Source organism: Apodemus sylvaticus, chromosome 12 (assembly GCF_947179515.1).
Source record: "Apodemus sylvaticus chromosome 12, mApoSyl1.1, whole genome shotgun sequence".
In the NCBI taxonomy this organism is placed as follows: domain Eukaryota; kingdom Metazoa; phylum Chordata; class Mammalia; order Rodentia; family Muridae; genus Apodemus; species Apodemus sylvaticus.
Window position 1 is genome coordinate 99,176,772 of NC_067483.1, and position 17,393 is coordinate 99,194,164.

The following is a 17,393-nucleotide window of genomic DNA, read 5'->3' on the forward strand; positions in this document are numbered from 1 at the left end:
CCTTATCTGTGCAGTTTCTGATATGTGTGTGCTCCTTACCCTTCGAGGTGGGTGGAGGACGATCACCTGACTCACTGGCTGTGGCCTCGGGGTGACTGCAGAGGTTCATTCTGTCCTGGGCCTGTTTCTTGTGTCAGGCCTTTAGGCATCTTTCAGCAGGGCTGCAGGCATTACAACTGCTTTTGCCCAGGATCCACCGTAGACAAAGTTTAGTGGTTCCGTGGTAAGACAGATAAAGAGAGCAGGAAAAGTTTTGGCCCTTAGTACTGGTCTGACCCAAGCTGTATGCACTGTTCCTAGAGTGAGCAAATTTCTTTCTCCATTTTATTTTTTTCTAGAAACAACTTCCTGCGGCTGTGTGTTCTCAAAGTGACCCAGCAAAGTGAGAAGCACCTGGAGAAGATTCTAAATGTGGATGAATTTGTGAAGAGGGTTTTCTCAGTGATTCATAGTAACGACCCTGTGGCGAGAGCTATCACTCTCCGGTACTGTGTCACTGCGTGACTCATCGCAAGACTGGTTAAACTGTCATTGTGTACCTAAAAGGACTTGTATTTTACTAAAACTGCAAGAACATGGTAACCATCCTCATCTGCAAACTAGGTTGACATCTGTTAACATCTTTAATGCTGTTTAGGGTGTTAATTGCTTTGCTTGTGTCTAAGGCATCCCACTATGTAAGAACAAGGTGGATTTCAGTATAGCGTAGCCTTGGCTCCTTTTGAACTTTTGAACTTTCCCAGGTTGGCATTGAAGTTGGGAATCTTTCTATGTTGGCCCCCTGAGAAATTGGGGTTCTATGTCCATGCCACCATGCCTGGCTGCACTCTGTTTCACTTCTGTTTGTATAATTACATAATTTACATATAATTTGAGGGGACATTTTTGAAACTCAGACAATTATTGGTCTTCGTTCTGGGTTTTCCTGATCATATATTCGTCTTTTTTAGCTAGAAGGATTCAGGAAATCTACTTCCCTGAGTTTGCTTTCTTCTGGTTCAGAATTAGTTGATTTACCATCCTTCTGCCTTTTGATTAAGTTGAACATCATGTGATATTTTTAAAGTCAGTTCTTGGGGCTAGAGATGCAGATGAAAGTGCTACCCTAGCACTATGTTCTGGGTTCATCCCAATACTGTGTGATAGGTGTGGTGGTGCACACCTGTGATCCCAGCACGAGGGAACCTGGGGCCAGGGGACCAGAGGTTCAAGGTCATTTTAGCTACACAGTAACTTTAAAACCAGCTTGAACTGTATGAAACACCAAGATAGCATTGATTGTTACCTTTAAAACCATGTAGCCGGGCAATGGGACACACGAATTTAATCCCAGTGCTCGGGAGGCAGAGGCCAGCCAGATCTACAGACTGAGTTCCAGGATAGCCAGGGCTACACAGAGAAATCTTGTCTCGGAAAACGCAAAACAAACAAGACTATCCATAGACTTAGCTTACACTAGGCAATAACCTCAACACCACAAAATCAGAAAAGGGTTGGGAGGGTGGAGGCAATAATCTACTAGGAATTTAAAACTCAGACACATAGTCTTAGCCCTGGGGAGGCAGAGGCAGAAGGATCTCTGAGTTTGAGAACAGCCTGAGCTACAGCAAGCTCCAAAGAGACCCTATCTTTCCAAAGAAAAGAAAGAAAGAAAAGTTAAAGAACATTATGTCTCAGTAGTTAATTGATAGAATATTTTATAGAAGAAAGATACGCTTATATTAACACAGAATGTGATAGTGCTAAAAAAGATTTTGGGGTTTTATGTGTATGTGTGAGTGCTTGTGTGTGTGTGTGTGTGTATTTATATACATACACACCACTTGCAGGCCAGAAGAGGGTGTCCAGTTAGTTCCCTGGAATTGGTGTTACAGGAATTGTGAGCTGCTAAGTGGATGATAGGAACTGAATCCAGGATCTTTGCAAGAGTAGCAAGTGATGGCATCTACGTTAGCTGATCCCTGTCAGTGAGTACAGTATCGTAGGTTCAGAAAAGGTCTCAAGAAACATTGTCAACAGTGATTATTTTGGGAGGGGTCACTGAGTTAGGGACTCTGAATTGTTTCCACAAGAATGGATTGCTTAAGTTTTTATCAGAAGCAACTCAAGAGAATAATAGAATTTTAAAAAGTGTATTTTTCACATCATTTGGAGGTAGTTTGAATATTTTGACAAGGTATAGGTTCATACTTGAGGGTTTCATTCCATATATAGCCTGTATTACTGAGTTCCAGCAGGTGAGCCTTAAGAACTGTTGCTGCCAATAAAATTGGCAGTTTCTAGTAAGTTCTGAAAGAGATATAAAGACAAACTAGATTACCTTGTAATCTTTAATAGTACTGCTTAAAATAAGAAACACTAAGGAATTGTTTCTAAACAATTGGACCAATGGAGTTGTGCCTTGTTATATCACAGAGTAAAAAACTGCTGACCAGGATTTGTTGCAGTTGGCCTACTCTGGTCCTTTCTGGTTGAGTATTAGATTAATAATAATTTATTATTTCCTTTGAGAAATAGTTTCAAGTTTTTCTTATGAGATTTAATATAAATCAAAAGAGTCCATATTATGATGTTTCTTTGTTTTTTGAGGTAGGGGTCTCATTGTGTAGACTGAATTCAACTCTTAGAGATCCTGCCTAGGCTACTATAGAAACATGGTGGTGTTAGTTTCACTGGTCTGCAGCTTTCTGAAGTCCATGCATGACTTTCTGCAGAAAGGATTTCTCAAGCTCTGTGGTTTCTATTTAAGTATTTATTTCTATTTTCTAAATATACTTTTTATTTTATTTTTTCACATTTTTTTATCATACATGGATGCATGTGTGTGTAAGTTCTCTCACAGAAGACTCGTTTGGGGATTCAGTTCTTTTCTTTGACTGCCTGGGTCCCAGAGACTGAACTCAGGTTGGCAGAGTTGGTGACAGGGATCCCACTGACTGGCCTGTATTTTCTAGGCTTTACTCTCCTTATGTTGCAGATACTGACATGAGCTGCAGGGGGCATTCTCCACCTCTGGGAAAATCTTCTCTTGATATGGTCGATTCAAAAAGCATTATGCCAATATTTATTGATGTGGGGGGGTGGGGGGTAGAAAGTCTGTATTTTGTGATTCTGCTTACTAGCAGGTATGTTGTATTCCTAGTACTTTGTCAAAGTAGACTTATTTATGCAACATTGATTTTGGGATGCTTTAATAACTCAAAAGTTCTTTTCTGTGCTCTGATTCCTGACTTGTCCTTGGTGATGATTGTTTACAGCATAACTGTATGTGTCAGGCAGGGTAAAGAGAGGATAGGATGTAGCTCAGTGGTGGAACACTTGACTGACATGTATAAAAGCCCTAAGTTCAGTCCCCAGGGCCAGGAAGGAGGGAAGAGAGAGACGGGTGGGATAGAAAGGAACTTAGCTTTTGCTGTGTAAGCTAGTTTAATATTACAGATATGCTTAGATTTGAGTCACTGCTAGATTCCTAAAGTTAATCATTCTTAACCTAAAATTTATAGAGTGACCTAAACTTTTTGGCTTGATAATCTAGCTTGCCTTCCTTTTCCTGTTCTGATTTAAGTGTTTTTTTATGCTTGTGTTTCTCTGTTTCTGTAGGATGTTGGGAAGTCTGGCGTCAATCATCCCTGAGAGGAAGAATGCCCATCACAGTATCCGTCAGAGTTTGGATTCCCATGATAATGTAGAAGTTGAAGCTGCTGTTTTTGCAGCTGCAAACTTCTCTGCACAGTCAAAGTAAGCATAGGCCTTGTAGTAATTTGGCTCCTGAGGGAATTTTTGGAAAAAAATAACTTAGTATCTATAGTCACTAAGGTTTATAGAAAGGTGTAAATAATGAGTTGTGTTTTCTAAGAAGTTATACCAAATGTTGGGGGAAGAATATACAAATGTTGATCCCCAAAAGACAAGGATCTCATAGCCTGATTTGGGGAAGCTGCCTTTGGTAGTTTTGATGTCTACTGAATAGCCTTCCATAAACACATCCATGATTTAAAATTGCTGCTTTCTGATTGTCTTTGGCATAGTTTGGCAAAGATGGTACCTTAAAAACTGACTTTGGCATATTCAGGATCTTAGGGGTGTGTGTGTGTGTGTGTGTGTGTGTGTGTACACGCACGCGCGCATTCACACATGTATAAGTGCATGCATGTATGTGTACATGTGTGTGGAGACTACCATACACATACACATGTACACATACATGCACATACTTATACATGCACTTATATATGTAGAGGACAACCTCAGGTTTATCATAGTTCTTAGGTGATGTTGATCTCTTTTTGTGTTGAGACAGGGTCACTGGCCTGTAACTTACAAAGCAGGCCAGCCAATAAGTTCCAGGGTCCATCTGTTTTTGCCTTCCCTGATACTTACTGCTTTAGTTGGTAGAGTGAACCTGGGAGAGAGGTCCCTAAAAATGAGGCCACTAAAGTCTCATGCAATGGCCAGCTTTATTCAGAGCATCAGACAGTGGATTCTCTGAGGGTTAGAAAGACTCAGATGAGTAAGGTGTTCAGTCACAAGGACAAGACACATGTGGTAATTCTCCCACAGAGGCTTATGACAAACAACAGCTAAAGTAAACTCACGCCTTTCTGCTGCTCTTGGGAGGAGCACAAAACACATTCCAAGGATAAGCACTCAGAATTCCCCTCACATAACTCCATTCTTGGACTGTGTTTGGATGCCCTGCATTGGTATGAAGGCATACCATAACTGGCTCTTTTTAAGTGTGTGTTTTGGGAATTGAACTCAGATCCTCAAGCTAGACAGTTACCAATTGAGCTATCTCACCAGTTCATTAGTATTAATTTATTATTTTTATTTATGGATGTGTATGATATACATGTAATTCCCTGTGGAGGGGACAGCACATGCCCTGGAGCTGAACTTACAGGAAATTCTGAACCTTGTGATGTGGGCAGCAAGAACTGAACTAGATTCTTCTGTAAGAGTAGTAAGTGCTCTGAACCATTGAGTCATCGTTCTAGCCCTATAACTTTATGTTGCTTTCTGAGACAGGGTCTCACTATGCTCTGGCTGTCCTAAAATTCAATATGTAGACCAGGCTGGCAGAGGTCCTCCTGCCTCTGCCTTCCAGCTGCTGGGATCAAAGTTGTCAGTCACAATACCCAACCCAGCCCCATAAATTTTAGAATAGAATGTCGACCATGGTATTATTATCATGTTGGGCTTATTTGTAATTTTTAAAAAAAAGTTATCCCCAGACTGATAACACAAACTAACTTTGTTTTCTGGAGACCATTTATGGTAATATGTATGGATGGCCATAAACATGTGTTTCCCTTTGACCAGTGAGATTCATTTCTGAGAACTTAACTAAGGATGGACAAGGTACGCTGAAACATTCAGGGTACTGATTGGACTGTTATCTACATGGTAACTATTTGCTTTTATGGAATTGGCAACTCCTGATATAGACCAAAGGTTTCTCTCAACTGTCTATACTTAAAAAAAAAATTATTCTTGACAGCTTCAGAAATGTATACAGTGTATCTGATCATACAGAACTCAAGTCTTCCCATTTCCCCCAGGCCCTCAGTAAGTCTCTGTCCCACTTGTACTCCCTCTTTTAGTAACTTGACTAGTGTTCCTGAAGAGCAGCCTCCATGAACTCCTCAGCTAGGGGTGAGTGACTCGCGGGTGATCCCCTCTCCTGTCCACGGTAGAATACTGAGGGCGCGACGTGTGTAGGTCTGTGCAGGTGTCCTTGGCTGCCTGAGCTCAGGAACAAGGTGCGCCCACCATGTCCACACAGCACTCCACACCACTTTCTGTCCTCTCCCTCTTTCATTTTTACATTCCTCTTGTCTCTTCCTCCTCCCACAAGCCTTGTGGGGTTTGATATAAATGTCCCATATAGGACTGAGCATATGACTTGCTAGGAGAGTTTTAATTTTATAATTAGAATAATGAATACTTAATAATTTGCTTAAGCACCTGTGCAAAGTTTGATAAAATTTGAAATCCCCAATTTTATTCCAACCTTAATTATATGTATGTTCTCTTCATATATTCATACCTTCAAAATTCTATGATTACGCATTAGAAAAATTGAGAGTAATAAACATGCAGTTTTAAACTTTAATGCTCAAAATTGTAAGTGTGGCAGTAATGGAAAATATTTTGTGTGTGTGTGTGTGTGTGTGTGTGTGTTTGCAGAGGCCAAAAGAAGGGTCGACCTCCCTTGCATTGGGAGTTCAGGTTGTAATGAGCTGTTCTATGTGGGTGCTGGGACCAGTCCTCAGTGCTTTTGGAAGAGCAGCAAACACTTGGCTACTGAACCATCCCCATTCCCATTCCCAGCTTTTGTTGCTGTTGTTTTGTTGTTGAGCCAGTAGGAGATCCCACAGGTTCTGTTGATATAACTGTGATGTAAAGAGCTAACTTGTGAGTTTCAGGAACTTCCTGTCAGTTGTGTACCTCCTGAGTTTTGTAAGTTTGGTTTACTTTACGAGTCTTTTTTTCCCAAAGATTTATTTATTTTACGTCAGTACAAAGTACAGTGTCGCTGTCTTCAGACACTCCAGAAGAGGGCATTGGATTTCATTACAGATGGTTGTGGTTGCTAGGAACTGGACTCAGGACCTCTGGAAGAGCAGTTGGTGCTCTTAACTGCTGAGCCATCTCTCCAGTCCACTTTCTGAGTCTTACATAGTCTAAGGAACAGACTGTTTCAGTTCAGAGGCTATACAACATTTTTCAGTAATATATGCTTGTGTTTGCATTATATAGTACCAGATTTGTCTAATAGGAAAGCACAAAGCACAAAGTATATACATAATTTTTATATCAGTTTTTATCTTTCCTTGGCTTGAGATCATGTGTCTCCACCAACATTTGTGGGTTTCTGTTATTTCTTTCAGTTCTACATCTTGCTTAAATCGAAGTAACTGGTCAAATGCAATTCAAGATTTTATTTAGTCAGGCATACTGATATATCTGTTTAATCCCAGCACTCAGGAGACAGACAGGTGGATCTCTGAGAGTTGAAGGCCAGCTACTGCTACATAGTGAGACCCTATCTCCAAAAAGAAAAAGAAAAAAACAAGGAAAAGGAGAAAGAACGTATTTAATCTATTCTGCCCCTGTGCTGCTGTAGCTGCATCTCAGGGTGAGGTGAACATAGACTGGTGTCCTCTTCCAGCCACTAACTTAAAAGAGCCCTGCTTCCTTAGAAAGGGGCAGCTGTCCAGTGGCACCAACACGTGGCTGTAATGCAGGAATGTTTGCTCTGGATTGTCTGGCTTTGTATGACACAGAGATGGGGGCTGGGGTTGTACAACTAGAACATCAGATGACTTTCTTTAGTCTCAGCAGTTTCAGTAGTGACACCAAGAAGTTATTAATAGGCCAAAAATTAAAAGAAAAAAACCCAGAAGACTCCTGCTCTGCATTTTTAGGCCCAAAGAGCTTAAACTAGATTTTTAAACTTAGGAATTGTTATACAAGGTTTTGAGGTAGTTGCTGTGTATCCATTGTCATTGCCCTTGAGGCAGTGGGTCCTGAGAGAATGGAGCTGATGAGGACTAGAGTCTCCAGCACTAGCCAGCTTTATGCAGACGCCACCCAGTTTATACCCTGAGGGTTAAGAAAGGTCACCTGAGAACCGGGCGTGGTGGCACATGCCTGTAATCCCAGCACTTGGGAGGCAGAGGCAGGTGGATTTCTGAGTTCAGGACAGTCAGGACCACACAGAGAAACCCTGTCTCGAAAAACCAAAAAAAAAAAAAAAAGAAGAAAAGAAAAGAAAGGTCACCTGAGGAAAGTTCTTATGAGGTCAAGCCATACATGGCAAAAGCATATTTTTCCACAGAGGCATATAAAGGACAGTTAAACATGTAATTGCATAACATCAACAAGCCATAGTGAATAACTCAAACTCAACTACACCCAGGAGCAACAGGAAAACACATCACAAGACACTTGTCTTATTTTCTTGGAGAGTTCCTATAAGCACTCAGAATTCTCACAGGACTCCATTCTTGGACCATGTTCCGACAATCCACTATGTCCAGATAACAAAGTCAAAGCTCTGTTAGCACAAATAACATTAACTGGTGCTGTTGAAGTGGCCACAGCAGGCTGCTTGAGCAGGTCTGTTGGGCAAGGCCTCTCCAAAGCCATGGCTAGTGGCCAAAGCTGAGTGCTGAAGAAGCCGCTCCTTGATACTTTTTCTTTTGTTGAGAGAGTGGGACTCTGAGACAGCATCTCTCTCTGTAGCTCAGGCTGGCCTCAAACTTGAGATCCTCCTGCCTTAGCTCCCAATTACTGGGAATGCAGGTGCATGCTGCTACATCTGACCTGCCTTTACACTCTTAAATAAAAAAATATGTTGGTAGATAAATTTCCTTATTAGAAATTTAGGAGCTAATTTTTAAAATGTGTATTCATTTTAAAAATAACATTCAAAATATTTTACTGTAAAATGTCTTTATAAAAGTGTTTATTTTCCAAAAACAAATAATTTTGTGAGAAAAATGGCCTTAAACATTTTTTTCAATGATCATTAAGACCTAGCTAAATTCTCATTCATCTATTTCCTCACTAACATAATTTTGACTAAAGTGTGTGAAGAAAATCCAATCTCCCACAATTAGTGCTGGAAAGAGGAGAGGTTTATGAAGCTGTCTTAGGATCATGAATGCTTTAATACATTGTGAGTTGGTGTGTTCGGAAGCACTGGCTCACTTGTATTACTCAGATCTTGTAAATGTTCCACCATATAAGGCCTGCATGTGAGTACCACACCAGTTTAGTCAGAAAGACTTTAAGTGTTAAACTCTCATGCTCATGGTAAAAAGTATGCTTTCTGTAATTGTAATTTTTGCTGACAGCTAAAGTACTGTAATTGTCATAAAAGAGTCTCAGTAATTTGCCTCATGTCATCAGTTGACTTTAACTCATCTTCCATGAAAACTCTTTGGCAGGTAGGAAGTCTAAATAGCTGTGTCCCAGGAAAACATGCCATTTATGTCTCAACCAAACATTTGGACTGGTACTTTGTCTGAAGTATACCACTGTGTGTTTTTTAAATTAATACATTGAGTGATTTCAGTTTTACTAAGAACATTATATACAAATAGCTTGTGTTCTCTCTAATATGAGTTTACAGTAATGACGAACACATGATGTGGGACAGTTGCTGGCACTGCCTTGATTCTTGCTACCTCATCCAGATTGTTACCATGTCCTTTCACAAACGTGATGGATGGATGGGGGGATGATGTCATTGTACCTGGGTAAACCATGAGATTGAAGCAAATGTTACTTAATACAAAATGTGTTTGTTGTCAAGAGTTCATGTAAAAGAAAACATTCTGTAATTAGGTGATACTGGTTCTGGAAGGTTGGAAACACTTCACCCCACTGTAGACAGTGCTTGATTTCTTCACTAACTGCAGTAGGCGCAGGCACCACGAGCCTCTTAGCCTCTCAGTTCAAATGTGTACTTGCTTAACTGGGGCACCATGCCAATTAACCCTTGCTTGAATCTATGTGCACATATGTGTTTGGAGACTACAGAGGCTAAGAGATCATTGGCTCCCCTGGAATGGGAGATACAGGTGGTTGGTGTAAGCTGCTGGGTGGGCTCTGGGAACCAAACATGGTTCTTCTGTAGTAGGCGCCAGTGTTTTCAACCACTGAGCTGCTGTTCTTAGGAGCACGGCTGTCTGTTGCTAAAACACTCACTCCTACCATTTGAATTCAGGTTAATAGTCTCAAAATAGTAGTTGAAATGTCATTGGCACCTTAGTTCTTTGTGAAAGAGTTTTGTTGAGTAACACGGGAAGTTAGTGTCTTTACAAGGGAAACAAATTAGCGTCTGTACAGCCAAGACATTGTGTGGTCACATTCTTTGTTTTTCCTACTTGGAGTTTTGTAATTCTTTAGACTTAAGTCAGGAATTCCATCTTTTCAGCATTTCATCATCTTACATAACCACAGGCTGAGGAAACAAGTCTTTCTCTTCCAAACCAGTGCTTTTCTCTTAAGTATAACAAAATGCATTTTCTTAATTCTTTTTACAAGAAGGTATTGCACAAACAAAAGTTTGAGAAAAAAATTTCAGTTTTACTGCAAAGCAAGGCAAGGTATGCTCATGCTGTGAGAAGTTCTCCCTGGTGGGACTAGGCAGTACCTAGGGCCCTTGCTGACAGACAGCTAAAGTATTGTAATTCTGAGGAGCTGTTGAGCTCACTGTGCTTCCTTGCAGAGCTGATAGGGAGGCTATGCAGATTAGGATAGGTGGTCTAAGATAATGCAAGTATACTAGAGGAACTCAGCACACTGGGTCCGTCATAAACATATTTATATGTCATACTAGTTGCCTAGGACATTTCTAGGACCAAGATATAGCTTAGTAGTATGAGGTTTGGTCAGTGTGTGCAGAGTCCTAGATTTAATTCCCAGCACTACAAATATCAAAGAAAATCTGGAAGACAGAAGAAAGCACATTGCTTTAGCTGTCAAGATGTGAAGTCTTCATTGTCTGGTGTGTAGAGAACTCTCATTGACTTGAAATCAGCAGAATATATCTTAGCAGCAGGGAATACTTTATTTAGACTTGTAATGAACTGCAAATTGTACTTTATGTTCTGCACGTTACATAGTTTGGCTGTGTAAGCCAAGACATGTAACATTTTATTCCAAATGCTCGTGTTACTAGGTTTGTTTTTTTGTTTTGTATTTTGTTTTTGTTTTTTGGTATTGGGTGACGTTTCTCTTAGAATCTGATATCTGTGTCTTGGAACATCTTCTTTTAGGCAGCTTGGGATATGTAGAGTCAGTCTGTGTTTGCTTTGCATCTCAAATACTCCTGTGCTAGGGCCTGTCTTTTTCATATAGTCAGAGCTGTGTTAGGGTGTGTTGTTCATATAGTCAGAGCTATGTTAGGGTGTGTTATCCATATAGTCAGAGCTGTGTTAGGGTGCACTCTCGGCATACAGGGTAGGTTTGGTTCTTGCTCAGCCTCAGGCTGGAGCACGCGCACTGGTCAGCATCTTCCCTCAGGGCCAGGCTGGAAGAGCTGCCAGAGCTGCAAGGTCTTGGTTGTAATTTGGAGTATTGATGCTGCTATAATTGTGTTCTTTTTCACTTGTAATACTTAATCACAGCCTGGTAGTGCTGGCACATGCCTTTAATTCCATCACTTGGGAAGCAGAGGCAGGTGGATCTCTGAGTTTGAAGCCAGGCTGGTCTATAGACCAGGACAATGGAGGCTATACAAAGAAACCCTGTCTCAAAATACATAAGAACTAAAACCAAACCAAACCAAACAAAACAAAAACCAACCAACTAAACAAACAAACAACTCAAACCTACCTTAATCACATTCAGTTCTTTGGTTTTCAATGTTTTTGCTAATTGTTTTAATTTTTTCTTTCCAAAGGGATTTTGCTGTGGGGATCTGTAACAAAATCAGTGAGATGATTCAAGGTATGTACATTTTATTTGATAATGTGAGGAGGCTTACTAGGAGTCTTGTTAATAATGTTTGCTCCGGATTATTAGGTATATACTGTGTGCTAGTTGTTACTTAAAATAATACTAAGTATCTTCTGTATGCCAAAAATGCCTGAGGTGCTTAGGGTCTAGAAATGAAGCAAGCAATCCTTACTGTCATGTAACCTAAGTTCTTGTCTAGGTGAGCTGTGGACAAATACAGACAGGATGTATCAAGTGCTGCAGAGAGACTGGTGGGGAGAGTCCCAAGAATGGGTGATGTGATGGAGGGCAGGAGGACTTGTGCTTTACCTGAGTTGATGACACAGCCCTAATGAGGTGACATGAAGGAAGGAAAGGACGTGGCCTGCAGAGAGGGGAGAAATACCAGGATGAGCTTTGCAGGTCTATCTGATAATATCCGTCCAGGACTTTCCCCCTGCGGCTAAGATTAGGCCCTAATCGTGCGTCCCGACCCCATGTCATCTTCGTGGTGTCTGTCAAAGGCAGCTCTGGCTCTAGTCGTGTGCAGCTCTCAGGAGCACGGCTCCCTTGCCCTCTGAGAGTGGCCTTGCTTGCTGTGCAGCTTGATGATGTGCTAGATCTTTCCACACAAATGAGTAGAGTGAGGTAGTAGGCTCCAGCCAGTTGGTCTTGAGACCACAGCTTTTAAGCCCTGTGCCGTCTTGCCTCTCTAGAGTGGATTTCTTTAGGATATTTTCTATGTAATGTAAAACGTAAAGAGAATTTGCTCACTCAGAGAACAAGAGACAAAGGCAATTTTAGCCTGCTCTTTTTTATTACGTTGTTTTTCTTTCTTTCTTTTTTTTTTTTTTTCTTCTACCAAATATGGTGCTCCTGTGAGGCTAGCTTTGTGACATTATGAAGAACATCACTCATTCACAGAGCAGGTTTTTGTGTTAATGGTTTTTGTTGGTGGTGGTAGTTTTTAATTTTATTTTGTACATAAGCGTGTTTTGTCTGCATGTATGTCTATGTACCATATGTATGCCTGATGCCCAGGAATGTCAGAGAGGGCATGAGATTCCGTGGAGCTAGAAGTAGAGAAGGTTGTGAGCCATGATGTGGATAGTGGGCAGCAAGCCCAGGTCATCTAGAAGAGCAACCGGTGTTCATAACAGCTGAGCCATCTTTCCAGCCCCCTGCGCAGGTAGTTATTAAATGCCTGCTGTGTTACATAAGATAACATCTTTTGTTAAGATAATTCAAGGGGCATTTTATAACAGAACTATTTATAAAAGGAAAGGTAACACATGCTATGGGCTAATGTATCCCAAGCCCCTGGTAGCTTTTATAGCCCTCTGAAAGTAAGCAGCAAAACCATCTTGCTGGCCCCTACTGTGCCTTTTAAAAGCAGTGTGCTAGACATTGTGGTATATGTCTTTGATCCCGGTGCTTGGGAGGCAGAGGCTAGGAAGAACTCTATAATTTCAAGACCAGCCTGGTCTATAGCAAGTTCTAGGCCAGCCAGAGATACATAAGAGAGACCAAAGCAGTTTCTATTACCATACTTTCTGATAAATCTACTGAATTTGTTGGTTAGTTCTGGTATAATTATCTTTAATGTTAGAAGTATTATGGTATATAATACAAATTGTTTGTGAGTGAAACTTTGCTAATTAAATTATCTTTCTTGTTTTTAAATTAAAAACAATGTGAGCTATCATTAAGAACTGACACACTTGCTCGTTCAGGGTTAGCTACCCCAGTGGACCTGAAGCTGAAGCTGATCCCCATCCTGCAGCACATGCACCACGATGCTATCTTGGCCTCCAGCGCCCGTCAGCTCCTGCAGCAGCTGGTCACATCCTATCCCTCCACCAGAATGGTCATCGTGTCTCTGCACACTTTCACTCTGCTTGCAGCCTCCTCTTTGGTTGACACACCCAAGCAGGTAATTTCCATTTTCTTTAACTGCTTATTCTGTATAAATGTACACACCTAGTTTATGATAAAAAATAAGGAACAACCCCAAGTCTTAATAATGTTAAGGTTTCTTTGATAAGGGTCAGGGTTAGTTTGCTTTCTCTTTTATACACACACACACTCTCTCTCTCTCTCTCTCTCTCTCTCTCTCTCTCTCTCTCTCTCACACACACACACACACACACACACACACACACACACACACACTCATACTCATACTTGTGAGCCCTGGAGGACAAAGGCATTAGGAAATATGTAGAGGGATATGTTGTTGGTAGAAAAGAAAGGATGGAGTATCTTACCTGCCAGGCCCTCTGCTGGAGCCTGACAATTCCATGGTACCATCTATGTATAAGGAGAAAGAGGTCCAAGCCTGAGTCTGTAACTGTTAATGAGAGCTCTGAGCTGAGGGGAGTCCGTTCTGTAATCTAAAAGTTGCTCTAAGTAGTGTAGCATTGGCCTCTATTGACAGTTTCAGGTACAATACCATTCACAGAATGATTTTCCTGTCTCTGTAGATTCAGCTTCTGCTGCAGTATTTGAAGAATGATCCAAGGAAAGCTGTGAAGAGACTTGCTGTTCAGGATCTGAAACTGCTTGCTAGTAAGACACCACACACATGGAGTAAGGAGAATATTCAGGTACACATTACATATTACTTAAGAAAAGAAATGCTACATTACATAAGCCAGGATGGCATGGGTCAGATGACATTTCTGCCTTTAATACTTCACAGTGAGGCAACTGAAACCCCAGAGATGGACTCAAACCAGAGTGACATCCCTGTAAAGCTTTGTCTTGCCATGTATAGTTTAGTTCTTCCAAGGTCCTCAGACAGTTGTCTTTCTTATTTGACTTGTGAATGTGTTCCCACGAGAGCAGGTGGCATTCAAGGCCAGGAGGCACCAGACCCTTCTGGAGCTGGACTTAGAGGAAGTTGTGAACTACCCAGTGTACAGAACCAAACACAGGTCCTCTGCAGGTTACTCTCAGCCGCTGCTCCACCACTGGAGCAGCCGCTGCTCCACCACTGTAGCCCTACCTCCCCCCCAGCCCATGATACATGTTTTTTAAAAAAGAAAAATTAAGACAGCTGTAAAACAGTAGTTAGCTCTAAACCACAGTAGTTCTCAACCTGTGGGTCATGACTCCTTTTCATAGGGGTTGCCTAAGACCACTGGAAAATAGAGATTTCTACAGTACGATTCATAACATTAGCAAAATTAGTTATGAAGATCATGAAAATAATTGTATGGTTAGAGGTCACCATTAACATAAGGAAATGTATTAAAAGGGTCACAGTGTTAGGAAGGTTGAGAACCACTGGTCTGAAATTTTTTGCCATTAGAATTCATAAGAGGAGTTGCCATTAGAATTCATGGAGTCTCGTTTCCTGAAGGGAAGAAGAGGAGTTTGGTCTATTCTGGATCTAACGTGGCCAGTGTGACCGTGAACGCAACAGCCTTGGTTCCTTGCACAAGAGCTGCACAAATAATAGGATGTGAAAGCGGGAAGGGGACAGGTTAGAGAAGAGGTCAGAGGGATGGGTGGGCGCATGAGAGGGACAGGTGAGCGTGTTCACACGGTACTGTGTACATGAGAGGGTAAGGGGCAAGTATGTTCATACTGTACTATGTATAGAGTGTGTGTCACAGGTGTGTATGTTCATACTCTATTGTGCACACAGGAGGGTAACAACTGAGCATGTTCATATTGTGTATACAAGAGATTAATGGGTGAGTGTGTTCATACTGTGTTGTGTATATGAGAGAGTAACAGTTGCATATGTGTTCATAATGTATTGTGTATATTTTTGAAATTATCAAACATTAAAAAAAAAACTCAAGGAGAATGCCCAGATATGGTGTATGCCTACAATTCCAGGTAAGAGGCGGGTGGATTAGCTACACAGCTTGCAACCAGGCTGGGCTGTATCCAGAAAACACTGTTTGGGAGAAAGGGCATCCACTTGGAGAAATTAAGGACATCTATGTCTAGAGACCAGAAGGACTGACGTTACAAATCTGAGTCACCAGTGTGTACAGGTGTGTAAAGCCTTAGGCCTGGATGAGTGCTAGGGAGAGAACATGACAGAATGGTAAAGTGAGAGGGACACCAGCTGAAGGGCCTGAGCCACCACGTGAGTGGTAAGAGGTTATGAAGCTAATCTTCCCAGCCTTCTCTTTGTCCTGGATCAGTTGGTGATAAATGCATGAAAGTATGTGAAGCTCCTCAGCCATTGAATATGAATAACCATTGAAATGCATGGACCTTGGGTCAGACTACATTTTTTTATGTGAAAGTTCTTACAATAAATAATTAATGGATTACAGTCAGCTGTGAGACACTGTCGCTTCTGGCCTGTTGGCTGAGAGGGAGAGGGCAGAGTCAGCTGCCTTGCACCAAAGGATAGAGGCAGTTTTGTCTTTACCAGTGTGGGATGGTTCCGCTGCCTGCTGTCAGGAGCCTGGGAAAGAAGGCAGATTCCAAGGATAGAATTCTGGGGTAGATGACACTGGAAGGGCTTTCCTGTACAAGTAGTTGGTTCTGTCTGCTTCACACGGGAGTGGGAAGAGGATAGGGTAATGGCCTGACATAGGTGGTGGGTTGGCAAGTGGTACCAACCGAAAAAAACACCTGTGATTTTACTCAGTTGTTTTCACGTTTATATGGCTTTTTGGGTGGATGGGGTTGCGTGTGCACATGGAGGTCAGAGGATAGTAAGTGACTTATGGGAGTTGGTTCTCTCCATCATGAGGCTGCCAGGGATTGAACTCCACATATCAGGATTGATGGCGAGTGTCTTTAACCATTGAGCATCTCCCAGGCTCTGTTTGTCTATTTTAGTTAGGAAAAAATAGTGACTGTGGATGAGAATGAGAGAGGAGGTTTGCAGAAGCACTCAGGGTGCACTCAGAGGCAGAGGGCTGCCAGGAGTTGACAGATTTGAGAGCAGCAGTGTGTGATGTCTGGCAAATGTGGTTTTTTTTTTTTTTAAAGATTTCTTTATTATTATATGTAAGTACACTGTAGCTGTCTTCAGACACTCCAGAAGAGGCCACCGGATCTCATTACAGATGGTTGTGAACCACCACGTGGTTGCTGGGATTTGAACTCAGGACCTTCGGGAGAGCAGTCAGTGCTCTTAACCACTGAGCCATCTCTCCAGCCCTGGCAAATGTGTTTTTAAGGTTGTCTGAAAGGCTATGTGGTGGCTAAGGTAACTTTGGATCTTTCCTTTTCCTGGACTTTAGTAGATTTTTAGAATTGGAGCTACGACGTCATAATAAATAAACTGGGTGCTTTTTCTCTTCCTAGTCTGTAGCACTTCGAAACAGTCACAGAGGTTTCCTGTTTCCTGAGGGCACAGCTAGTGTGCTATACTGAGTCTGAGACTTTCTCTGGAAATGTGGTCACCACAGTGACATTTTCTGCCTCCTTGTGAGCTGGCTGGATGCTCTGGACCTGAGAGTCAATGTTCTTCAGGCTCATAATGTTTCAGTTTCTAAACTTTTACATTTGCTGTATTCTTAATATTGTGAGTCTCTGTGTGCCCTCTGATGCCTGCTTTCTTTCTGGTTGGTTTGACAGTGCTGAGGGTGGATTCTGCACTGTGGCCACCCCCCCCTCCCTTCCCCCTCTTGCAGTTTGCACTAGCTTACTAGAACTTGGGTGTTTGTTTGTTTTTGCTTTTTTGTTTTTCTTTTTGCTTTTCAAGTATTTTCTTTCTTGCTTAATAATGAAAACACTTAAAAGCTATTAATTTCCTATTTCACAGATTGGCTGTATCCCATAAATTATGATGTATGATGTTCTCATTGTCATTAACTTGGGATACATTTTTAAAAGACTTATTGTATTACTTATTTATAAAAGCTTTCTGGGTTCAGTTGGATGGCTTTTTATACACTTGTTTCTCTAAGCACTGCCACAAACTGAAATACAGGACATTTTCTTCACCCTAAAACTTCCTC

The 17,393-nt window shown here is 41.5% G+C and overlaps 2 protein-coding genes across 2 annotated transcripts in view; both read left to right on the forward strand.

The window, feature by feature from the left end:
• Nek2 (NIMA related kinase 2) overlaps positions 1-17,393 on the forward strand; it is a 712,524-nt gene that overhangs the window by 449,344 nt on the left and 245,787 nt on the right. The gene's annotated exons all lie outside the window — the stretch shown is intronic.
• Ints7 (integrator complex subunit 7) overlaps positions 1-17,393 on the forward strand; it is a 48,907-nt gene that overhangs the window by 4,884 nt on the left and 26,630 nt on the right. Inside the window, exons 3-7 of the mRNA XM_052200755.1 lie at positions 339-485; positions 3,601-3,738; positions 11,420-11,466; positions 13,188-13,387; positions 13,938-14,060. Coding sequence (XP_052056715.1) covers positions 339-485; positions 3,601-3,738; positions 11,420-11,466; positions 13,188-13,387; positions 13,938-14,060 — 655 coding nt within the window. The remainder of the gene's footprint in view (positions 1-338; positions 486-3,600; positions 3,739-11,419; positions 11,467-13,187; positions 13,388-13,937; positions 14,061-17,393) is intronic.